At 50.0% G+C, this 23,273-nt stretch overlaps 2 protein-coding genes across 15 annotated transcripts in view; one reads left to right on the forward strand and one right to left on the reverse strand.

Annotated features, from left to right (window-relative positions):
- Window positions 1–4,880: 4,880 nt before the first annotated feature.
- Window positions 4,881–7,492, forward strand: Tmed1 (transmembrane p24 trafficking protein 1). Its single transcript, XM_048446506.3, has 4 exons — window positions 4,881–5,091; window positions 5,622–5,719; window positions 5,859–6,042; window positions 6,685–7,492. Exons 1-4 carry the CDS (start codon window positions 4,912–4,914, stop codon window positions 6,901–6,903), a joined length of 681 nt encoding a protein of 226 aa, XP_048302463.1. The 5' UTR covers window positions 4,881–4,911; the 3' UTR covers window positions 6,904–7,492.
- Dnm2 (dynamin 2) overlaps window positions 7,301–23,273 on the reverse strand; it is an 87,364-nt gene continuing 71,391 nt past the window's right edge. For 7 of the 14 annotated variants that reach the window (XM_048446497.3, XM_085689845.2, XM_085689844.2 and 4 more), the window contains 7 exons: window positions 22,097–22,210; window positions 15,848–15,957; window positions 14,190–14,301; window positions 11,642–11,806; window positions 10,274–10,506; window positions 9,259–9,510; window positions 7,894–8,712 (listed from right to left, as the gene is read on the reverse strand). In XM_048446497.3, the coding sequence (XP_048302454.1) occupies window positions 8,643–8,712; window positions 9,259–9,510; window positions 10,274–10,506; window positions 11,642–11,806; window positions 14,190–14,301; window positions 15,848–15,957; window positions 22,097–22,210 (1,056 nt within the window). In that variant the 3' untranslated portion in view covers window positions 7,894–8,642. Of the gene's footprint in view, window positions 7,629–7,893; window positions 8,713–9,258; window positions 9,511–10,273; window positions 10,507–11,641; window positions 11,807–14,189; window positions 14,302–15,847; window positions 15,958–22,096; window positions 22,211–23,273 lie in introns of those variants that run through there. The other 7 variants (XM_048446505.3, XM_085689849.2, XM_048446504.3 and 4 more) reach the window with 2 other exon arrangements.

Below are 23,273 nucleotides of genomic sequence, written 5' to 3' on the forward strand. Positions count from 1 at the left end.
GACTGGATCCAAAGCAACACAGAGAAACCCTGTCTCAAAAACAAAACAAAACAAAAAAACCAAAAAAAGAAAAAGAAAAGAAAAGAAAAGCAGAGTCTGTAGTGACAGTTGTGTTAGGGCTCTCTAGAGGAGCGAAATTTACAGAATAAACAGACATACATACAGAAGAGGGGTTTATTAGAATGGTTTACAAAGCTGCGGCCCAACTAGTTCAACAATGGAAGGCCCAAGAATTCAGTAATTGTTCAGTCTGAGAGGCTGGATGTCTCAGCCGATCTTCAGTGTATGCTGGAATCCCAAGGTAGGCTCTAATGCTAGTGAAGAAATGGACTTGCCAGAGAGAGTGAGGGCCAGCAGGCAAGGAGGAAAATCTCCCTTCTTCTGTGTCCTCCTTTATAGAGGCTGCCAGCAGAAGGTGTGGCCCAGATTAAAGGTGGATCTTCCCACCTCAAAAGATCTTGGTTAAAAGTGGACCTCCCCATCTCAAATGATTTAATCAAAAAAATCCCTCACAGGTGTACCCAGATGTTTGGGTTTTAGTTAATTCCAGAGTCACATTGGGGAGGGGGAGTCATGGTGGGGAGGGAGTCACAGTGGTATAATTTCCTTCCTTCCTTGGCTCTTTTTTTAAAAAAATAAATAAGCCCAATGTGATGGAGCACGCCTTTAAGCCCAGCACTCAGGAGGTAGAGGCAGGCAGAGCAGGCCAGCCTGGTCTACAGAGCTAGTCTCAGGACAGGCTCCAAAGCTACAGAGAAACCCTGTCTTGAAAAACAAAAATAAATAAATAATAGAAAGAAAGAAATTGGACTGCTAAGACAGTGAGATAAGGCCACCTGCACCAAGCCTGAGTGCCTGAAATGGATCCCCAGAGAGAGACTCCTGTCAGCTATCCTGTCGACGATAAATGCAAACACAGTGAAGGAAAGCAGGTTCCTCTGGGACCCTTCCCACTCTCATGAGTGTTTTCTCAGTTCTTAATGAATGTGCATTCACTGTGCTCAAATAAACAAATACCAATCATGTCCTTCTTGCTTTTCAGCTTTTTCTTTGTTTGTTTGCTTTGTTTTTTTCAAGACAGAGTTTCTCTGTAGCTTTGGATTCTGTCCTGGAACTAGCTCTGTAGGCCAGGCTGACCTTGAACTCACAGAGATCTGCTTGCCTCTGCCTCCTGAGAGCTTCACCCTGTCTATTCTGACAGGGCTCGTCTGTTCTCCACTGTCCCCACCATCATCGGCAGGGTATCTGAGTCAATCTGACCTCATCAGACCTCATCGGAGATGCTGCCGGGCTCTGGTGTTTGCAGGGGCCGTGTCCCAGTCCTGTCTCTGCAGTCTGGAGGTCTCCATGTAAACAATTCTTCAGATGTTTAGACGGGGCCCCCAGTCAGAGTTACTCCTTTGCTGCTCTGTCTGCTTCCCAGAGGAAGGGACCGGACATTCTGGCCTGAGGAGGAGTGGAAAGGACAACTGTCCACTGGTGGACAGTTATTAACGGGACTACTGGCCTCAGATGTCCCAGACAGGGCACAAGCCTCATTCCGCTCAGTCCTCACAAAAGCTAGCTCGCACTACTGTTCTTATTCATGGACAGGGAAACTGAGACCCACTAGAGTGACTGCCTCATTTAAAGGTTATTTTTTTATTGAAAAATGTTTTCTTCATACAATATATTCTGAACATAGTGTCCCTTCTCTCATTTCCTCCCAGACCCTCCCTACCTCCCAGCCATCTAACTCCATGATTTCTTTCTTTCTCTCTTTAGAAAAAAACAAACAGGCAAACAAAAACAAAACAATAATAGTAAAAAAGAAATCAGAAGAAACACATACACTATTAAAACACAAACTCAGAAACCATAATATATAAATTAAAAACCAGTAAGGAAAAAAATGCCCAGAGAAATCATTGTGAGGCAAAACAAACAAACAAACAAAAACAAAACAAAAAAAACTCTAAAAATATCATTGAGCTCTTTTTGTGTTGGCTACCTACTTCTGGGCTGGGGCCTGCCCCCTGTGGTTTGTGTATTCAGTAAGACCCTTTGAGTGGTTGACACCTGGGGACAGCCTCTGGGTTAGGGATGGAAGATGCTCATGCCTACTCCCCTCTCAGAGCTAGGATCCCAGCTGGTTGAACCTGCCCTGTGTAGGCCCCGCATAGGCCCCGCGTAGGCCCTGTGCATGCTGCCCGGCTCTCTGAACTCACACATCAGCTCTGCTGTATCTAGATCTTGTTTTCCATGGTCTCCTCCATCCCCTCTGGCTCTTTCTTACACTCTTTCTGCCTCTTCTTCCACAAGTTTCCTAAGCCCTGATGATGTGATGGAGACATCTGGTTTAGGACTGAGTGTTCCAAGATCTCTATTCTCTGCACATTGTCCACTGTGGGTCTCTGTTTTTGTTCCCATCTTCTGTAGGAGGAAGCTTCTCTGCTGACGGCTTAACTGAGTGATCTATGGGTACAGAAGGATGTAGTTAGGAGTTGTTTTGTTACTACATTCTTTTAGCAGAACAGTAGTATTTGGCTTTCTACTAGGCCCGTGGCCTATCTAGTCTCAAGTTCTAGGTCGTCTGAGCAATGACAAGTGTGGGCTTCATCTCTTGGAACTGATCTTAAATCCAATCATAAAGCAGCTAGTTACGTCCACAAGTTTTGTGCTCTGATCACATCAGCTTATCTCGCAGGCAGAAATCACCAGTGTAGATCGAAGGGTTTGTAGTAGGGTTGGTGTTTAAACTTTCTACTCTGGTTCACCTGCCTCTGTCTCCTGCATTTAATTTAATTTCAAATTTTGTTTGCATCTGCACATGTGTGTCCGTGGGGGGGGGGGCGCAGGAAAGGTGTACTATTTTAGAACATTTTATTTTATTTTTATTTGAGACAGTGTTTCCAGTTGTGTAGAACTTAGTCTAATTTCAAATTTTTTAAAAAAAATTTATTTATGTATGTATGTATGTATGTATACAGTATTCTGTCTGCAGGTCAGAAGAGGGCACCAGACCTCATTACAGATGGTTATAAGCCAGCATGTGGTTGCCAGAAATTGAACTCAGGACCTTTGGAAGAGCAGGCAATGCTCTTAACCACTGAGCCATCTCTCCAGCCCTTAATTTCAAATTTTTAAAGAATTTTTTTCTTTGTTTTTTTTGTTTTTCGAGACAAGGTTTCTCTGTAGCTTTGGAACCTGTCCTGGAACTAGCTCTTGTAAACCAAGCTGGCCTCAAACTCACAAAGATCCACCTGCCTCTGCCTCCCGAGTACTGCCTTTAGGTTTTCCAGTTTGGTAGAGTACGGATTTATTTATTTATTTTTTAAAATATTTCTCTATGTGACAACAGCCCGGTATGTTCGAGAACCCACTTTGTGGACCAGGTTGACTTTGAATGCCACCTACTTCTGCCCATCTAGTGCTGGGATTAAAGGTGTGTGCTGGCACTGCCCAACTTCAAACTTTTTTCTTTTTCATGCACATTCGTGTTTTGCCTATGTTTGTGTAAAGGTGTCAGATCCCCTGAAACTGGCTTGACAGGTAGTTATGAGCTGCCATATAAAGTGCTGGGAATTGAACCTGTGTCCTCTGGAAGAGCAGTCAGTGCTCTTAACTGCTAAGCCTTCTCTCCAAGCCCCCAAACTAAAACTACCTTTTTTCCTTTTGAGATAGGGTTTCTCTGAGCAACAGTCCTGGCTGTCCTGGAACTCTGTAGACCAGGCTGACCTCGAACTCACTGAGATCCACCTGCCTCTGTCTCCTCAGTGCTGGGATTAAAGGCCTGCACCACCACCCCTCGGTCAAATTACTTTTCTTAAACAGCCTAGTGGGTACCACCTGCATAGTGGGCTAGGCCTTCCTGCTTCAGATGGCAATGAAGAAAATGCCCTCAAGGCAATTCTTCCCACGAGAATTCCTTTTGCCAGATTTGTGTCAAGTGGATAAAAACTAACCAGCACAGTGGCTTTCGCGCGCGCGTGTGTGTATGTGTGTGAGTGTGCATGGAAGTCAGAGGACAACTTGGGAGAGTCAGTTCTATCCTTCCACCATGTAGGTCCTAGGGCTTGAATTGAGGTAATCGGGTTTAGCAGCGAGGGCCTTTATCCTCTGAGTCATCTCGAGGCCAAATAGATCCGTTGTTTCTGAAAACGTGCTAGTCTGGAACTATCTATGTATTCGAGGATGACCTCGAATTCAAACTCTCCAGAACTCCTGCCTTAGTCTCCCAAATGCTAGAGTTAGGGCTTGTGTCAGCACAAACGCACTAGGACCTCTTGGCCCAAAGGTTTGAGACCAATCGGATGCAGAGTGAGGGCGTGTTCTGCTCACCACCAAACAAGCACCCCCAATTTAAGAGACCCAAATCCTTCTAAAGTGATGATGTAAGGTATAAAGAGAAAGCAGAGCTGGCGTTGAGTCTGGGGAGGCCAGAAGCTAATATCGGAGTACCGCCAGAGCTTTGATGGACACCAACCGATCAGGATCCAACCCAGGACCCATCACTGAGCGGTTTCTTCTACACCAGCCTGAGCAATAGGCGACACGAGCCTTGCACTGGAGTAGGGAGGACAGCAGGTGGTGCCACAGAGGACCCGCAAACCTCCCTGTTTAGTCATCTTAACTTTTGCCTGTAAAAATTGATTCATCATTTCAGGCCTGTCATGTTCCCCATCCCCAACTCCAATGGCTAATAACAGATACGGAGAAGTTTCACAAAATTCTAATCAGTGTTAGTGTGCTTTCTAACAGATTAGGCATTCTCTCGGGCAGCTCCCCTCATTGGGACCCTTCACACAGCATTCCGCGGGTTTGGGGCCGAACATAAGCTCCAGCCAATGAGTTTTGCCGATATGAGAGGTGGGCGGGACCAGCGCTTAAAGGACCCGCATCCTGTAAGTAGAGAAGAGCGTGATACGGATAATGGCGGCCGACGCGGCCATAGCCCTGGCCCTGTGGCTACTCCTGCCAGCAGTAGGAGTGGGAGAGGCGGGGCCGCCGCCCATTCAGGATGGCGAATTCACATTTCTGCTTCCCGCAGGGAGGAAGCAATGTTTTTACCAGTCTGCGCCGGCCAATGCTAGTTTAGAGACAGAGTACCAGGTGAGAAGGTCCGGGGCTCGGGACACCGCGTAGGACAAGGGGGTGTGGCCAGCATGAGGGGCGTGGAGTGGGCGTGGCCGGGATGCCTATAGTCTTGTGGACTAGGGGAGTTCCCAGCTGGAAGCTCTTTGGGTTGGGTTCAAGGGAATTCTCTGGCAGCTAGAGGGTCGGTGACCACTGTATATTTGCAGCTAGGTAGACACCCACCTTGGACTGCTAAAGGGGGTGGCCTGATGAAAGACCTCGCGTGGAACGTTTTAGGGACCAGGAAGGAACCTTGCAGGTGTGGATGTCGGTGCTCAGATAGGCCTGAGTTTCCTAACTATGGTAGTGGTTGAGAACTGACACCTGCATGCTGTCCTATGATCCCCATAGTCTACCCTCCTACCCCAAACAAATATATGGTTTGTTTTGAAGATAGGCTCCTAGTGTTTATATAGGTATTTTCCAGTTCGGTTCAACCCAGGCCTTCTGTGGAAGATAGGCTGGGCTCAAACCTGCCTGTTCCCCAACTCTTACCTGCTCTTCAGGTGATTGGAGGTGCGGGGCTGGATGTGGACTTCACCTTGGAGAGCCCTCAGGGTGTGCTGTTGGTCAGTGAGTCTCGAAAGGCTGATGGGGTGCACACGTGAGTGAAGTCTTGCCCTGTCTTGGTTCAATTACAGCCCTGCAGCTCCCCAGTGGCCTCGGGTTACCATCCTACTGGCTTCACAGACCAGCTGGCTGGTCACTCCAGGGTCACGTCTGTGTCTCATCTGTCTGCCCAGGGTGGAGCCTACTGAGGCTGGGGACTACAGGCTATGCTTTGACAATTCCTTCAGTACCATCTCAGAGAAGCTAGTGTTCTTCGAGCTCATCTTTGACAGTTTCCAGGACGAGGAAGAGGTGGAAGGTTGGGCTGAGGCTGTGGAGCCAGAGGAAATGCTTGATGTCAAAATGGAAGACATCAAAGTGAGTTGAGTGTGGTGGTGCATGCTTGTAATCCCAGCACGCAGGAGGCTGAGGCAGCATTCCATTGAGTTCAAGACCAACCTGGGCTATAGCAAGAACCCATCTCACAAAACCAAAAGGGCTAGGGACAGTTGAGTTGGTAGCTTGATCCCCTAAGATGCATGAAGTTCCTACACCCAGCACTCCATAAACCCAGCGTAGGTTACGCGTGGATACAAGAGGATCACAAATTCAAGGTCACCCTTGACTTGCATATAAAGACCAACATTTGATATAAAAGATCCTATTTTAAAGGCTGGTGAAATGGTTTAGCAGGCAGGCAAAAGCAACTGCCACCAAGCCTAACTACCTGAGACCCACACAGTGGCAGGAGAAAACTGATCCCTGCAAGCTGTCTCAGACCTCTACATTAATACAGCATGTGCACCTTCTGACCCGTAAGAAAAAGGCCTCACCTAAAAACAAACAAGAAAACATCATGGGGAAAAATGGAAAAAAAACTGAAACTGGGTTTCTAGGAGAGGATGTGAGACATGAGACCAGAGAGGCAAATTAACTTGTTGACAGTCACACAGCCAGTGAACAGCATGGGTGAGGATTTGGCTTAGGCAACCTGACCCCGTCCTCTCTGTGCCTTGGCAGGAATCTATAGAGACTATGAGGACCCGGCTGGAACGGAGCATCCAGATGCTGACTCTGCTACGAGCCTTTGAGGCACGTGATCGGAACCTTCAGGAAGACAACCTGGAGCGGGTCAACTTCTGGTCAGCTGCCAATGTGGCTGTGCTGCTGTTGGTGGCCGTCCTGCAGGTCTGCACACTCAAGCGCTTCTTCCACGACAAGCGTCCTGTACCCACGTAGCCCCGGCCACAGAGGATGAGTGAAACAGTGGAGGGCATCAATCAGGCCTGTGTGACTTGTGGAGACCTCCCCAGACTCAGAGAGGACCCCATGTGTATCCATCCTTTCCTGGGTGAGCAGGGAGTGCAAGTGGATTGCAGACCCTTTTGGATGGGGAGGCTCAGCACCAGTGCCTGTTTCTCAGAAGATGAAGTGTTAGGTGCTGCAGTGTGGGGCTATATGGCTCACAGATGCCCTGGTTTCTCCTGAAATCGTGCCTTAGCTTAAGTCTTCCAGCCATCAGAATGGGTCAAGCTGTGCAGCTGCCCCTGGCCCTGACTCCACCCGCAGTGTCTCTGCTTGCTCCTGGGGAGAAGCCTACTTTGCTAGGGTCTGGGAAGGAGACACACCTGCAGAGTTCTTGCCAGGACAATCACTTTTATTTGATAGGAAAGAGCCCTGGCTACTCGGCCCGGTGGGAGCCAGCTGGTTGGGGGAACTGATGACAGTCTCTCTGGGTGCAGTCCCACCAGTCTACCTACGAGCCTCAAGGAACAAAGGGCATCTGTCCTGGGCACTGGGGTCAATAAATTATGGTCAGAAAAATTAATAGTGCCTGATGACTTGGGCTCAGGGACAGCAGCTTGGGACAGACCTAGCCTCAAGCCAGGGCAGCCAGGAAGGCGGGAGGGCACTCCCACGAAGCTCAGAAGAAAGGCCGGGCAGGAGCCGATGGAGGTGGTCGCCTGGCACGAAAGAAAAAGATCATAAAGCAAAGTTGAACCATGTCCCCTATAGAGCTAATGGGGGACCTGGAGTGGGCCTGGCCACAGTGCCGTTCGGGGCAGTGGCTAGAATCTCTGTTTCCTATGAGTACCGTGTGAGGGGTAGAGAGGTGTTCACAAGCAATGACAGGAGACACATGTAAAGGAGTAAGGTGTGGGCAGCTCCGTGACAGGGTGGACAGTCTCCCCCCTGGCCTGGCACAGACACAAAAAGCCCACACACAGCCACCAGTGGGGCTTCCCTTTATTTTAGTTTATTAATAGGATATACAGAGGCAGGCACTTAACAGTGGTCAAACCAAGCAGTGGGGACAGGATCTGCACAGAGGCACCAGGGCCCACCCTGTGGGGATGGGTCAGCTGGGAGCCAGAAGGCCCCTGATGTTTCCCCAGCTCACACAGCCCAAACCACACTGGAGCTGAGGAGAGTGAGGCAGGCCAGAGCTGAGGCGCTCCAGGCCTGAGGAAGGCACAAAGGCACCTCTGGCTGTCGACACTGGGCTGGGCTCAGGTTGTGTGATTAATATGGCCAAAGAAGATATATATATACAACTTGAGCCAGGCAGGTGGCCAGCACTGGGCCTGCTGGGCCTGGCTCACTCCTGAAGAGCCCTTAGGAAAAGTTGGACAGTTTCTGTACCCCAAGAAAGAACAAAGGCTTACAGTCTGTAGAGAAGCCCCTGGTAGAGTTCCCATACACCAGCCTGGATCTTTCTTTCCAGATGGTCCCAAGGACGCAGTTCCTACTGCCAACCAGAGATTTCTCCTCATCCCAAAGTGCAAAGCCCCCATGTCCTGTTGCCTGGGACCCCACCCACCCCCTCACTGTCATGTCCACCAGGCTAGGGAGGAAAGGGTAGGGGTTGCCCACAGGGAGCCTGGTCCCAGCATGGGGGGGGCAGTAGTGGGGCCCAAACCAAAGCTCTCCTGCACTGTGGGTGCACGAGGACCCCCCAGAACTCTGCCCACTGCAGCCTAGTCGAGCAGGGACGGCTCGGCCGGGCGGATAATGGTAGGCCGACTGGGCGCAGCGGGTGCTCTTCTGCTGCAAAGAGAGTAAGACACGGGGAGGTGGAGGGCAGTGAGGACCCCGTCCATCCAGCCCACCCCAGGTGCTCCCAAAGTTGGGGTACCAGGAGGAGTATTACAGGTATTTTCCTGGTATCTCCATGTCACTAGCTGGCGTGGGTAGCACAGGCAAGTTCTGGGCTTTAGGAGGAGCTGGTCTTTCCTTCACCAAGAGGGGTTTGGGGACTGAACTCAGGTCACGAGGCTTGGTAGCAAGCACTTTTACCAGATGTGTCATCTTGCCCAAGGACCTCAGAAATGGAGACCAGAACCTAGCTCACCTGGTATTAGGGGGACATGAAACCTGCTGCTTAGAGGACAGGCCAGGAGCCATGAGGTCAGCTGATCCATTGTCCTATGGCATTGGCTAAGTGGAATTGGCCCCTCTAGGGCTCAGTTTCTCAGCACACAAGCAGCAATGCCTGTACTACTCGATGTCTCGTTGGGGCTACACTGGAAGTCATCAGAACGGAGGCAGTCAAAGTCAACAAAGGAACCCCAGGATGCAGGCTGTGGGCCTTACCTGGGCACTCCTGGAGGGATACCAGGGGGAATCCGTGCTGGCCGAGATGGTATCTGAGGTGGCGCTGAGAAGGGGTCGTTGTTGGCAAACACGTTCTGTGGTCCAGGCCGGGATGGGATGGGGGGCGCTGAGAAGGAGGCTGCAGGCCCCACAGGCACAGGAATCAGGGGAGGCCCTGGTGTGGGACCCCGTACTGCGGGAGGCCGGCCCGGTGGGTGCACGCTGGACACAGGTCGGCGCTGTGGAGTGGGGCTGTGGAGGAGGGAGAGGCTGTAAGCTGGAGGAATGGTATTGTGAGCACCCACTGCAAGCGACTGAGATGAGGGCAGAGGCCCCGGGAGCCACCAGCCTGAGCTACAGCATTCCAAGTTACTGGGATTGCTGTGTCCTGACAGGAAAGCTCTGAGGGAGGTGTGTCCAGACTGCTGTACAGCCCAAGACCCTTCCAGAGCCTCTATCTGTGAGGTACCTGTCTGCCCTGTTCCTGATCCTAGAGACCTCGATCTTCCCAAGTCTGGGCTCTGGTCCTCTTTCTGAAGGATCCAGTGTCCTGAAGTTTCAGTAGGTCCAATGCACTGACATTCCCTTGACTGTGGCTGCTTAGATGTCCCTCTGGCCCATGCTTCCCATCTTGAGGCTATGGAGTCCTAGATTCTATGGGCTAGAGGGCTCTGTTTGCCTTCTAAATCTTCCCCTGTGCCCTTTGCTATGTCTAGGAGAACGACCTCTGTGGTAGCTGTCCCCTGGGCTCCTTGCTCTAGGTTTCTATTTGGATTTAACCCTTGGAGAAACCATTAGAAGCTAAAAGAGGTGGTGGGGAATTAGGATGTTTTCCTCCAAGGATGTGGCTCAGACTGGCCTTCGGAGGCCATGCCTCCCCTAGTGGCTTTAGGCAGGACAGGTTCTCAGGCCTGTGTGTTGTCCCATTTAGCTGTGACCTATCTCCTGATAGGACTGAGGAACAGGAAGGGTGGAGCTTATATGGGCACATTGGGGGACAAACTGCCCTCCAGACCTGTGTCCACTGGTGTTCTGGAGCCAAGTGTCATCAACAGGTGGGGGCACAGGCGTGGATACGGTGCTGGTACTGATGTCCCCAATGATGTTGAGTGCTTCTTTGAGCGCATGGTACATGCGCAGCATGTCGTCCCGACGCTGAGCCTGCTCTGCTGACTCTTCCATGAGGCTACTCTGGTCTGCTGATGAGTACAGGTAGGCCAGCAGCTCATGGTGGATGAAGGCCTTTGTCTGGAGACAATGGTGGCAGAGGTCAGACCCTTACATTAGCCAAAAACTCAGAAGCCTAATGTGACTAGAAAAACATCCATCACAGGCTAAGGTTTAGCCACAGAGACTGCCTAAAATCAACCCTCCAGTGAGAAGTAGGGGCGTGGCTCAGCTGTAGAGCCCCTGCCTAGACTCCCCTAGTGAAGGAGTCGAGGTGCAGCTCAATAATCCAATGCTTGCCTAACATGCACCATGCCTTGGGTTCAATCCCCAACATTACAAAACCAACTAACCAACAACAAAAACAAAACAAAAGTCACCTAAACAAACTTGTTCTAACTTTGAAGGACTTATTTTAAAATATTTTGTTGTTTTCTTTAAAGATTTATTTAATCATGTGTTTCACCTATTATGAGTGCTGTCTTCATGCAGACCAGAAGAAAACCAGATCTCATTACAGAGGCTGTGAGCCACCATGTGGTTGTAGGGAACTGAACTCAGGACCTCTGGAAGAGCAGCCAATGCTCTTAACGGTCGTCTCTCCAGCTCCTAATTTGTTCTGAGATTAATTTTATTTACTTATTTATTTTTTCTTTTGTTTTTTGAGACAGGGTTTCTAATACCTAGGGCTGTCATGGAACTTGCTTTGTAGACCAGGCTGGCCTTGAATCTCAGAGAGATCCACCCACTTCTGCCTCCCAAGTGCTGAGATAATGTTATGTATTATTAGTCTGGTGTGTTTGTGTATGCATCATGGTATGCATGTCAGAGGACAGCTTTGTGGCATTAGTCTGGTGTGGCGTGTGTGTATGTGTGTGATATGTGTATGGGTCATGGTGTACATATCAGAGGACAGCTTTGTGGACTGGCAAGTTCCAGGGCAAGTGCCTTTATCTTCTGAGCCACCTTGCCTGCCTTGGTTTTGGTTTTAGAGACAGGGTCTTAAATAATCAAGAATCCCCTCAAAGTGGCTATGTAGCTGAGGATGAAGCTACATCCCACATCAGAAGCTACATTTTGGTCTTCCGACCTCTACACTCTGGTGTCAGGCTGACAGGTGTACTAAAAAACGCCTGTTTTTTGTGGTGCTGCGGCTGGATCTCCAGCCCACCAAGCCTCAGCTAAGACCTTGGCTAATCTGGAACCTCCCACTTACATTGTTGATCATGAGGTGCATGATGGTCTTTGGCATGAGGTCACGGATGGACTTGTTGATGATGGCCACATAGGAGTCCACCAGGTTCCGGATGGTCTCCACCTGCCGTTCCAGCTGCGGGTCCATGGAGAAGGTGTTCTCTTGTGCTCCATCCTCATTCTCCGCCTGCAAGGGGCACAGAGACGGTGAACACGGCTGAGCAGCTGTAGCTAAGAACTACATGCTCTTGGAACTATGTGCCTACCCTGCTGACAGCCAACCCCCTCTCAAGTGGGTTCCTGACAGTCCTGTTAGAACAGCTGGTCTGTGCTGGGGTACACTGATTAAAGGCAGGCTGGACTCTTTTCCCAGGGGATGGGGACACACACCCAGGATTCTGTAGTGACTTCACCCCAAGGACAGCAGGAAAAAAGACAACAAGATGAGTACCAAGTCCACCTGCCTTTCAGGCCATGTATTCTGCGAAAGAACCTTCTGGACCCTAATGACAAACTGTGCTCACTCTGCCTTGCTTGCTCCAGTGGGTGTCAGCTATGTGTTCTGAGTTATGGTTTGACTAGGGGATGCTAGGGTTCAGGTGTTGGTAGTTTGCGTTGCAGGAGCTGCTGTAATTTTTAAGACTTATTTTCATTTATGTGTATATCAATGTTGGTACGTGTATATGCCATCTGTGTGCAGTGTCCACAGAGGCCAGAAGAGGGTGTCAGATCCCCTGGAACTGGAGTTACAGACAGTTGTAAGCTGTAATGTGGGTGCTGAGAACTGAACGGGTTCTCTGAAAAGTAGCCAGTGCTTTTACCTGCTGAGCCATATTTCTAGAACAGCACTTCACTATATTTGTGAAGCTCTTGAACCTTCAGGAAGTGTGGCTTAGCTGGAGGCTGCATCCCTGGAGACACCTAGCCCTGTCACATCTTCCCATTTCCTGCCTCTGAACCTCAATCACTGCCAGGATAGATAACCTAAGCAAAGCAGCCATGTACTGAGCCAAACTGGGAGCCAAACAGGATACCTCTCCCTTAGCTGTGTTTATCAGGTATTTACTGATTTGTGTCCATCTGTATGTATGTATAGTGAGTATCATCCCTACAAGCTGTTCTTATCTGTGTATGTGGTGGATCCCAACACAGATGTGTCTTTCCTTGACTCATCTTTACTACTTCAAAATTGTCTTTCTGTCTATCTGTCTGTCTGTCTGTCTATCTATCTACTATCTATATATCTATCACTCATGAATGACAGGGTCTCTTTATGCAGCTCTGGCTGTCCTAGAGCTCACTATATAAGCAAGGCTTGTCTTGAACTGGGATTAAAGGTATGCAACAACATGCCAGGACCTGTCTTTTTTTTTTTTTTTTCCTTTTTCCAAGACAGGGTTTTTTCTGTGTAGCTTTGGAGCCTGTCCTGGAACTTGCTCTCCATAGATCAGCCTCAAACTCACAGAGATCCTCCTGCCTCTGCTTCCCAAGTGCTGGGATTAAAGACCTGTGTCACCAACACCTGGCAATTTTTAAATTTTTAAAATTAAATTTTATGCCAGGTGTAGTAGCCCAAGTCTTTAATTCTAGTACTCAGAAGGCAGAGGCAGATAAATCTGTGAGTTCAAGGCCAGTCTGGTCTATGTAGTGAGCTGTGGGCTAGGCTGAGCCACACAGACACCCAGCCTCAAAAAATAAAACAAAACAAAAAATAACAACAAAACCCTCGAAAACTCCACATTTATGTTTTGTACATGTATATATTTGTATGAACATGTGTGTGCTGTGCCATGGCACATGTGTGTAGGTCAGAAAACAACTTGTGGGAATCAGTTCTCCATTATGTGGGTCTTAGGGCTCAAACTTACATCATACAGCTTTGCAGCAAGCACCGTCAGTCCCTTAATCATCTTACTGGCCAACACTTTGAGACAGGAAACTCTCTCTGAATTTGGAGTGCACTGATTTTTCTAGGCTGCCTATTAAGTGGGCTTCAGAGATCCATACACTGTTTTCATCTCAGGTGCCTGTACTGTGCAAGACTGGGGTTACAGGCAAACACACGGCTTGTGTCTGGCTTTCTACTAGGGTTCTGGGGATCCAAACTAAAGTCTTCTTACACAGCAGGTACTTTTCATCTGAGCTATCTTCCTAGTCTCTCACTGCATTAATGATTGATTGGCCTGTTTTTTGAGACAGGTGTGTAGCTCTGGCTGGCCTAGAACTCACTGGGAAGGCCAGAGTTACTTTTTGAGACAAGTCTCTCACCAGGACCAGGGGTACTGATGTGGCAAGGCTAGCAGGCCACTGTGCTGCAGCAGTCCGCCTCTCCCTGCCTCCCCGGCACTAGGAGTGCAAGCATGCACCACCATACTTAGCTGTTGTTTCTGTGAGTTGGAGGGATTGATCTCAGGTCCTTATGCTTGTACTGCAAACCCTGTATCATCTAAGACATTTCCATAGACTCTGGCAGGTATTTTTACCACTGACACTTGTGGCCTAGAAATGACTAGTCCCTTCTCCCAGGCAGCCTCTGGTATGTCATCTATGCAGGGAAGGTAGCTCCTCACCTGGTCCTTCTCTGGGTAGACCCCAGCTCGCAGGAACGAAGCCTTCCAGCTGTCCACATCTTCCTGGGAGTCACAAGCCAGTTCGATTTGTCGTAGGTCCTTGTAGACATTCCTGGAGTGGGCGGTAGAAAGGGACTTGGTTGACCACTAAAAGCAGGGGTCTGGGGGTAGGGTGTGTCTCTGCCTGACCTGGGCATAAAGGTACCATCCCCAGTTTGTTATAGGGCTTCTGGGTGTGTGTGCCATGTATATTATAGCGCACCAAGTACCATAAACACACACACACACACACACACACTATCAGCAGAGCAAGTGAGTATGGCACAGAAGTGTTGATAGCTTGTCACCTACCATGTATACTATAGCGCACCAAGTACCATGAACACACACTGTCATCAGAGCAAGTGGGTATGGCACAGAAGTCACCTATTTATAGGGCTGGGCTTGCTACACAGCCAAACACAGACAAAGCCAGTCTCAGGCTCCTGCGTACTGGGATTAGAGGTGTGTGCCACCATGCCTGTCATTCCAACCTGGTATCTGACTCAGTCATTTTGTCTCTGTGACAGCTGGCTTTAATTATCAACTTGACACAACCTAGAATAGCCTGGGAGTCTCCATAGGGACTGTTTGCAACAGGTCTGCCTGCAGAGCACAAGTTCATTGTTGTGGGAAGACTCAAACTCAGTAGAGTGGCACATGATACCATGCATTCCCTAGGCAGTGGGGAAAAGCCTGGGCCACCAGCAAGGGAAAGGGAATGAGTAAGCATGCAAGCCCTCATCTGTTTCTGATGGGGATGTGGTGTGCCTAGCTGTCTCAGGCTCCTGCTATCCAGATTGCCTCACTTTTTGTCCCCCACTCCACCCCGGTTTTTCAAGACAGGGTTTCTCTGGAGCCCTGGCTGTCCTGAAATTCTATCTGTAGACCAGGCTAGCCTCAAACTCAAGAGATCCATGTGCCTCTGCTCTGGCTTGGAAACTCCCACTGAGGTGTCTGCAGGAAAGACCACAGTAACAATGTCCATCAGAACTTCCAACCACAGCAGAAACAAACTCAACCTGCACTGCCTGATGTGGCAGCCCCAGACAACAGATAGCTGAAAATTCTCAATGATGATGATGATGGTTGTGTGTGTGTGTGTGTCTGTCCATCTGTCCATGCTCGAAGGCCATCTTTATGTCATTCTAGGGAATGAACTTGGGCCACCTCACCAGCTCACTCTCACTGGGGGACTCTGGGTAGGCACTGTCACCGAGCACCATGTCCACCTTCTATCCCTGAACGCTCTCTATACATGAGTGAAACCAGGGCAAGTTAGTAGGTCAGTCTGTGGGCGCGGAGGTGTGCACGGGCAGGTAGAGGCTAGAATCACTTTCTATGCACCTTCCTCTTTGAGACATGGTCTGTTTCGCTGGCCTGACATTTACAGAACCAGGGGTCCTCCTGTTTCTTCCCCCCAGGACTGTGCCAGTCTTCTTCCTGTGAGCGTGTGGGGTTGGACCGGTCCTCACACTTCATCCACTTCAATCGTCTGTATCCATGGTGCTCTGCCCTCATCTCACTACACACAACTACCCCCAGGACAGGACTCTGGAAACCTGTGCACAAGGTTGCCACCAAGATCTCCTGGGACCCGACCCCTGCAGGCTCCTCACCTCTGCTCCGTGTTGAAGATGGCAAACACGTGCTTGTTGGACATGAAACCCTTCTCCACATCCCGGATTTTGAGGTTGTCCAGTGGCAGCATGTACTTCTTCTCTTTCTCCTGAGGAGAGAGGGTAGAAGCCTCACCTGGGCTGACAGGGCAGAACCTTCAATCACCTAAAAGCTACTTTCAACACCTGACTTGATGTGATGAGAGCTGCCACCCCCTTGCTCACTTGAATGTTCCCTCAAAATTCCAGGTCTCATATATGTCCAAGGCCTCTGTCCAGAATGTTCCTGTCCTAACACCCTACATGGCCTCCTCCTTGCCTTCTTAAGGTCTCTCAGCAGAAGAGACCTTAGGGCTGACCCCAGCCCAGCCCACACTACCTGCTGCCACCTGCTGACTCAGCAGCTCCTAGATGGATGCCTGTCAGTTCTGTTCTCCATCTAGAGAACACAAGCAGTGGGCGCTCAAACTGCCCAGTCCTAACTTCATTCCCAGGTGGTCCTCCCACTTGTTGATGAGTAGACAGAACTGACAGTTAGAATCTGGTTCACACCACTGAGTTATGGTGACAATCCCACTCACAGGGAAGGAGTCTGAAGCACTGAGAAGCCACCTCAGGCGGCATACCTGGGAAGCTGATGCCGGGGCACCAGTGCCATAGAAGTATCACTGGCTTTGTGAGTCACCGTCTCTCTTGACTCTATGCTTGGAATCAAGCCCAGGCTTTGCTTTTGTGCATGTCAGGCAAGCACTACCACTGAAGCAAGCACTACCACTACCACTGAAGCCAACTCAAGCTTTTTTTTTTTTTTTAACTGCTGGGCCACTCAGGCAGCCCTCTTCTTTTCATTTCAGACAGGGCTCATTAAATTACCCAGAACCTCTTTAAGTTTCAATCCACCTGTCTCAGCCTCCCAAGTAGCAGCCATGATAGGTCTGTGCCAGCTAGCTTCTTTACAACTCTCAGTCATGTGACCAGCAGCCGTGGCCAAAGTCAAGGCCTTATCAATCTGCTCACAGAACTCTTCCTTTTAGTTCAGAGCAGGAAGCTGGCTGTCCAGGGACACAGCACAGGGGCTCACTGTGCAATCTAAGTAAGGCTGCAGATGAAGTCAGCTCTCTGTGGGGACTTTCTGCACTATTTAGACTTAAAACAAAACAAAAACAAAGTCTCAACATAGCCCAGGCTAGCCTCCAACTTGCTATATAGCTGAGGATGATCTTGAATTCCGGATCCTCCTGCCTCTGCCTCACAAGAGCGGCAATGAGATACAGGCCCAAACCACCAATCACACCCAGGTCATCCAGTACTAGGATGAACCAGGTTCTGTGCACACTAGGCAAAGCTCTAACAACTGAGCCCTAGCCTTAGGCCCTCACCTGGACATCTTCTGTGTGTGTGGTATATGCCCATGATGGGGGAGAAGCGAGATCTTTATGGAGAAGCCAGAAGACACCTACTTCCTTGAGACAACCTTATACTAAACCAGGAGCTAGGATGTCAGCCAGCAAACCCTAGCCATCCACTTGTCTCTGTCTACTACAGTGCTAGGGTGTGATCTCGGGTCCCCATGCTGCAGTGTTATTCTTCTCCACATAGTTAGCCCCCCCGGCTCAACCTAGTCATCTTCTGTGACTCTTTCTCAGGTTTCTGCGCTACCAAAAAACCCCAGAAGAATTTTGGAATACCACCTCTGAACCCGTCAGCAGCTCCAGTGCGAGTGCTTGTGTTAAACCCCACTCTGCCTGTCCAGGCTGAGTGCCTTAGGACAAACTGCTGCTTCTCTGTGCCCCTCTTCCCCACCTGTCCAAGGGCTGCTGAGTCTCACCATGGTGAGGGGAGTACGGTTCTGGCTCCAGGTTTCCTGTTGCTGCTCTGGACCGACTCCCAGTCGGCCTCAGCAGCTCTGACTGACTGACTGGAGCACAGCCAGAGGTCTGACACAGCTGGGGCCGTGTAGGGTGGAACACCCAACATATGCACTACATGCTGGGAGCCCCAAACAGGGAGCGCAGCCTTGAATATAAGAAACAAAGTTGGGAATTTAAGGGTCCCTGAAGGGGCTCCTGTTTCCTGAGGGCTAAGTGCCCTGAGGAACTCTGGCCTACACCCTATGATGTCATGAAGCAGGAAGCTTCCCACGAGCAGGCCAGGGCCAAGTAACTGAGTCACAGACATCCAGGCTGCCACATCTGGAACTGTTTATATATGATTCCGCCCAGGATCTGGAGGCTGTCATCTCACGCGCATGCGCCTGCTCACAGACTGCACACAACTGCACAGGGGCCGCCTTCTGTGGCGCTGGCCATTGACCCCCAAGCCCTTCACCATCCTGTCTTCAGATTTCCTGAAAACCCCAACTTTCTCTAGATCTGAGCCAGTCAACCTGGCCTTGCCACGTCAGAAGAGCCCAGGTGCAAGGATGAATGGAGGACCCCGGAAGACGTGAAGGCTCCTGTCCTGCACGGTGGCCGCTCTGAGCACTGAACTGCCATCCCTGCCATCCCAGTGTTCAGACTAGCTGTTCAGCAGGCTGTGATATGTACAGTAGTCTGCACATTGGTTAGGCTGGGCTTGGGCCAGCAGCAGCAATGGGAAAAGACCACCCGAGGTGAGTACCACCCTCTGTGCTACTGTCTCCACCATGGAAGATACTGGAAGGAAGAAGGTGGGAAATGTAGCCCCAGAATTGAGAGAGCCCTGGGCTGGGGAGGGATGTCCTCTGCTGAACTGAGCCTTTCTCCTTGCTTTCAATTGGCACTATTCTCCGTTTTTTGTTTTTTTATTCCTAAAATAAAGGTGCCATCTGGTCTTTACAGAGGCTTGCCTACAAAATGGTCTGCTTCTCACAGATGGCTGCTACCTGCGATGCCAAGGGCCCTGGATTCCAGCTTGTTTTATCTTCAGCACACACAGGGCTCCTTTTCACTGCTGTTGCTGTGGCTGTGGCTGTGGCCCTGCCACAGGACTGGTTTATAGAAGGCTTGAGTGCACGGTCCTTCCCAGCAAGGGAAAGAAGCTCTCAGTACACATCTTGTCAGTTAGGCCCAGAGCTGGGCTCCTCTGCAATGGCCTCTCCAGGACAGGCCCCTGGAAAAACATACACATACTTCTGGTCTGCCCATCTGTCAGGTTGCTTTTCTTAAGTGCTGGAGCTAGAACCTAGAAACTCAACACTGGGGTGCCTCACCCTGGGGGACACAATCCCTGACAGTTTGATGAGCTACATAGAAAAGCTGGTCAGGTCATGCAACTGGGCTCTCCAGGGAGCACTGTGTAGCCTGGCTTCCCTGAATGTCTTTGAGGCAGGGGTCACCAAGCTCACAGATGCAGGGACAGTTATAGGGATAAATACAATTACAGCAATAAGTGAAATAATCTTAAGAACAGAAAAAGGAGGTTGAAGAGCTAGGTAGTTAGAAGCACAGCCTGCTCTTTCAGAAGTTCGAGTCCCAGCATCCATGAAGCAGCTACCAGCTTTTGTAGTGAGTCCCTGAAGATCCGATGCCCTCCTCTCACCTCTGAGGGCAGAGCATGCACGTGGCAGACAGACAGACACGCAGAACACCACCCATACACATAAAGATGTAAGAATATAAACAAACACAAAATCAAAACAAATCAAAACAAAGCAAAACAAAAATCCCACAAAAAAGCCCTTGGGACCCACAATGTGGCTCAGTGGATAAGCTAGTGGATAAACCAGCTTGTTACCAAGCCTGATAACCTGGGCCTGATCCCTGACCAAAAGAAGCAACCACTCACTACAAGTTGTCCTCTGACCTCCATATGTATGTATACCATGGCACATGCATATCCGCATACACACACACATGCACAATAAATAAATGTAAAACTTAAGAAACAGGGAAGAGGAGGTAAAATCTCACCACCTCAGTCAGCCACAGAGGAGCAACCGGATCTACACCAATGGCCACTGGCAGGAGCCTGCAGTTTTAGAGGCTTTCGATACCCCAGAAATGTCCATGGTAGCTCACTGATAGAGTCCTTCAGGTTCTAGAATCATCCAGAAGTAAGCCTGTGGCCTTATGTGGAAAAGGGAAGCCAGGCATCATCTCCAAACACCCCTGAATAAACACATCTGCCTTGGGTGCAGGAATGGCCTGAACTCAGAGCAGAGGTGTCCCTCAGAGAGCCGCCATGAAATGTCTTTCCCCCAACAGGAACCCTTCCATATTCTGTGACGTGAGGCTATCCACCTTTCAAGGCCTCAGTTTCCTCACCTAGCCATGACAGTGCCAATCTCAAGGTGGTCTTGAGGACTTGTAAAATGGCTCAGTGGGTAAAGGGGCTGGCAGCCAATCCCACCCACCTGAGTCTGATCACCAGACACACATGGTAAGAGAAAGCACAAGTCTTGGAAGTTGCGTTCAGACTTCCATGTCCTCTGGCACAATTGTGCACATACACTCAGATAAATAAATGTAACACATTTAAAGTCTATAAAGAAATAGAGGAACATGCCTTCTGCATGTAGTTTTGTGTGGCCTTACCCAATCTGCAAGCCTGGCACAGGGTGAGACCTTGTGGGCATGCAAGCTTTCTATCTTTTCTTTCTGTTTGTTTTTTGAGACAGGGTTTCTCTTATATAGGCCTGGTTGTCCTGGAACTCTATGTAAGCCTTTAACTGACAGAGATCCTCCTGCCTCTGCCTTTTTTTTTATTCCATTTATGTACATTGATGTTTTTTGCCTGCATAGGGGCGTCAGGTACCCTGGAACTGGAGTTACAGACTATTGTGAGCGGCCACGTGGGTACTAGGAATGGAACCCTGGTCTTCTATAAGAACAGATGGTGCTTGTAGCTGCTCAGTCATCTCTGCAGCCCCCCTGCTTCTGCCTTCTGAGTACTAGGATTAAAGGTGCATGCCACCGTGCCTGGTAAGGCACACAAGCTTTCTGAAACTCCTCCTGCCTTTCAGTTGTCCGGCTGCCCCAGTTGTATCTACTCCAATAAGTCTCCAGAGTGGGTCACCTCCATCTTTGTCCTCCCAAACCTCATAGCAACAACCAGAGAAGCCGGGGGCTCAGTGGGTAGAGTGTCTCCTTCACACATACAAAGCCCTGAACTCCATTCTTGCCTCATAAGCCCAATGTGGTGGTGCATGCCTGTCTTCCCAGCATGGGGAGGTTGAGGCAGGAGGACCATATTGTCACCCTGAGCTACATAGTAAATTCAAATACAGCCTGTGTTCTATTTGTTTTAGTTTTGTTTTGTTTTTTTTAAAAGAAGTCTGGCCTTGCCATTGACAGTACCTATACTATTTCAGGGGCCAGGGTACCAGCTGGCCAGCTTCTAAGAAGGGACAATGAAATATGCAGGAACAGGTTTTCTGTCACATGTGGATCCACCATGCTTAAGTCCCAGCATCCCTTTGGTACACTGATGGTGAAGGGTCCCTCCTATATATGGTAGCTAGAAGACCCTACAGAGGTGACTGCGGATATAAACCACTGGAGTGCATCCTGAGAGCAGGGCCCTGTACGAGACCTGGGACTAGATCGTCCTCAGCTTCCTAACAGAGAACTCAGGGCACGGTCCACCCTCCATAGAGAAGTGTATGCACGGTAAAGTTTCAGGGAAACACGGCTACCTTTGAACTAGTACTGAAGGATGGGGCCGGGAACTCTTGATCCTGAGTGTTGGCATCAGAGGTACGTACCACCACGCCTGGTTCATGTGATGCTGAGTGAGGATGGAACCCAAGGTTTCATGTGCGCTAAGGAGGTATTCTACTGACTGAGCTATCCGATTTCTTTCTCTTTTGTGAAGGTCCTACGTACATTTCTATGTGTAGGCACACATATGTGTGCATATGGAAGCCAGACAACCACTTCAGGTATCATTGCTCAGGTGCTACCCTCTGGCTTTTTGAGACAGGCCTCTCATTTGCCTGGAGTGTGCCGGCAGGCCCTGTGTCTGCCTTACCTGTTGAGTCTATGAGCACATACTGCATAGGTTCTGGGATTGCAGTCAGGTCTTCTGTGGCAGGACAAGCATTTTACCCACTGAACCGTCTGCTCCTGGGCCTTGAGACAGACACTTCCTATGTAACCTGGATAGGTCTGGAAGTTACCACACACCCCAGGCTGCCTGTACTCCTTGCCTGACTGTAATCTCCCTTTCTCAAGTGACTGAGGAACAAATGAGTGCTGGCAAAGGGGAAGTGGTTTTGGAATCACCTCCTTCTCTCACTTTATCAGGTCACCCTTGTCCCCAAATGCTTACCTCCTCATCCTTGTACCAAGACAGGGACTCAGCCGTCAGCACAAACCAGTACTCCTTGGAGCCGCCCTTCATCAAGCTGATATTGTTGATGGTCAGCCAACCCCTGCGGATCACCTGGTGGGAAGGACTCATCTTAGCAGGAAGGACAGCCTTGTTGCCTCGTCCACCCTATGCCCCTCCCCAGAATGGATGGAAGCCTGGTTCTGTGGCAGGGTTACCTCCAGCCCCAAGTCAGATCCTAGCTCCTTATCAACCCATGCAATCCCAGCTGGGAATCAGACAGGCTGCTGGGACAGGGGTGGGGATGGATGGAGATACAGACAAACAGAAAGCAAATCACTAGCCCAGGGATAAAATTGTGAGCTGGGACCCTAGAAGGCCCTCTGGGGTTAGAGTGATTTAAGTGACATGCAAAATGAAATACACATCCTAGGAATGGCAAGGGTCTCGGGCCAGGAGGCTGGGACTAGGTCATGAGCAGTATGAAATTAAGGAACTGCACTTCCTTGGGTCAGACAAAGTAAGCAGAGATGTCTCGATGGAGAACCCACACCACGTGATGGCTGTCACAGAGGTGGCACCCTCACACAAGCTCTTCCATGTGCAGGTAACCAGTGTGGAGAAACAGTCTCGGGAGGACTGCTTCCAGGGACCCTGAAAGGGTCAGCAGACTGGGACCATGTCCCAGCTAACTTCAAGCACAGCGAGTGTACTTTTCAATGCATGACAACTCAGGGGTCTGGGCTGGGTGACACTCCATGGAATGGGCTCATTGGGCCATATCTGTCATCTGGATAGGGAACAGAAGCCACCTTGGGGACTCACCTGACTACTAGGCGCAGGCAGACTGGGGGGGTCACGTTTTCATGTTCCCGTGATCCCTGGGACACGGAGGCACATGTAGGCCTGAGCCCCCCACCTCCTGACCTGGGGATTCTGGGGGATAGCTGGAAGCACGCAGAAGTGGCAACAGAGATGCATGGGACTGAGCAGCAGCAGACGAGCCAGGCTGCAGAGCATATGCTGTGCATAGCCATGGGTAGTTGGGGAGGCTGATGTCAGGACGCCCAGATAGGATGGAGTAGGAGAACCTAAAACAGTCTGGGGCCTGGAGCTGAGGCTTCCCCTTCCTTACCCTATTGGCCTACAAAGCCGCCACACCTAAACAGGACCTGTG

The sequence above is a fragment of the Myodes glareolus genome, chromosome 4, assembly GCF_982192425.1.
Source record: "Myodes glareolus chromosome 4, mMyoGla1.1, whole genome shotgun sequence".
Classification (NCBI taxonomy): domain Eukaryota; kingdom Metazoa; phylum Chordata; class Mammalia; order Rodentia; family Cricetidae; genus Myodes; species Myodes glareolus.

Bases quoted from the DNA above. Each gene is read 5' to 3' on its own strand.
- Tmed1 (XM_048446506.3), top strand. From the start codon at position 4,912: ATGGCGGCCGACGCGGCCATAGCCCTGGCCCTGTGGCTACTCCTGCCA. The intron at 5,092-5,621 runs GTGAGAAGGTCC...CCTGCTCTTCAG, and splicing joins GTTTAGAGACAGAGTACCAG to GTGATTGGAGGTGCGGGGCT. The intron at 6,043-6,684 runs GTGAGTTGAGTG...GTGCCTTGGCAG, and splicing joins TCAAAATGGAAGACATCAAA to GAATCTATAGAGACTATGAG.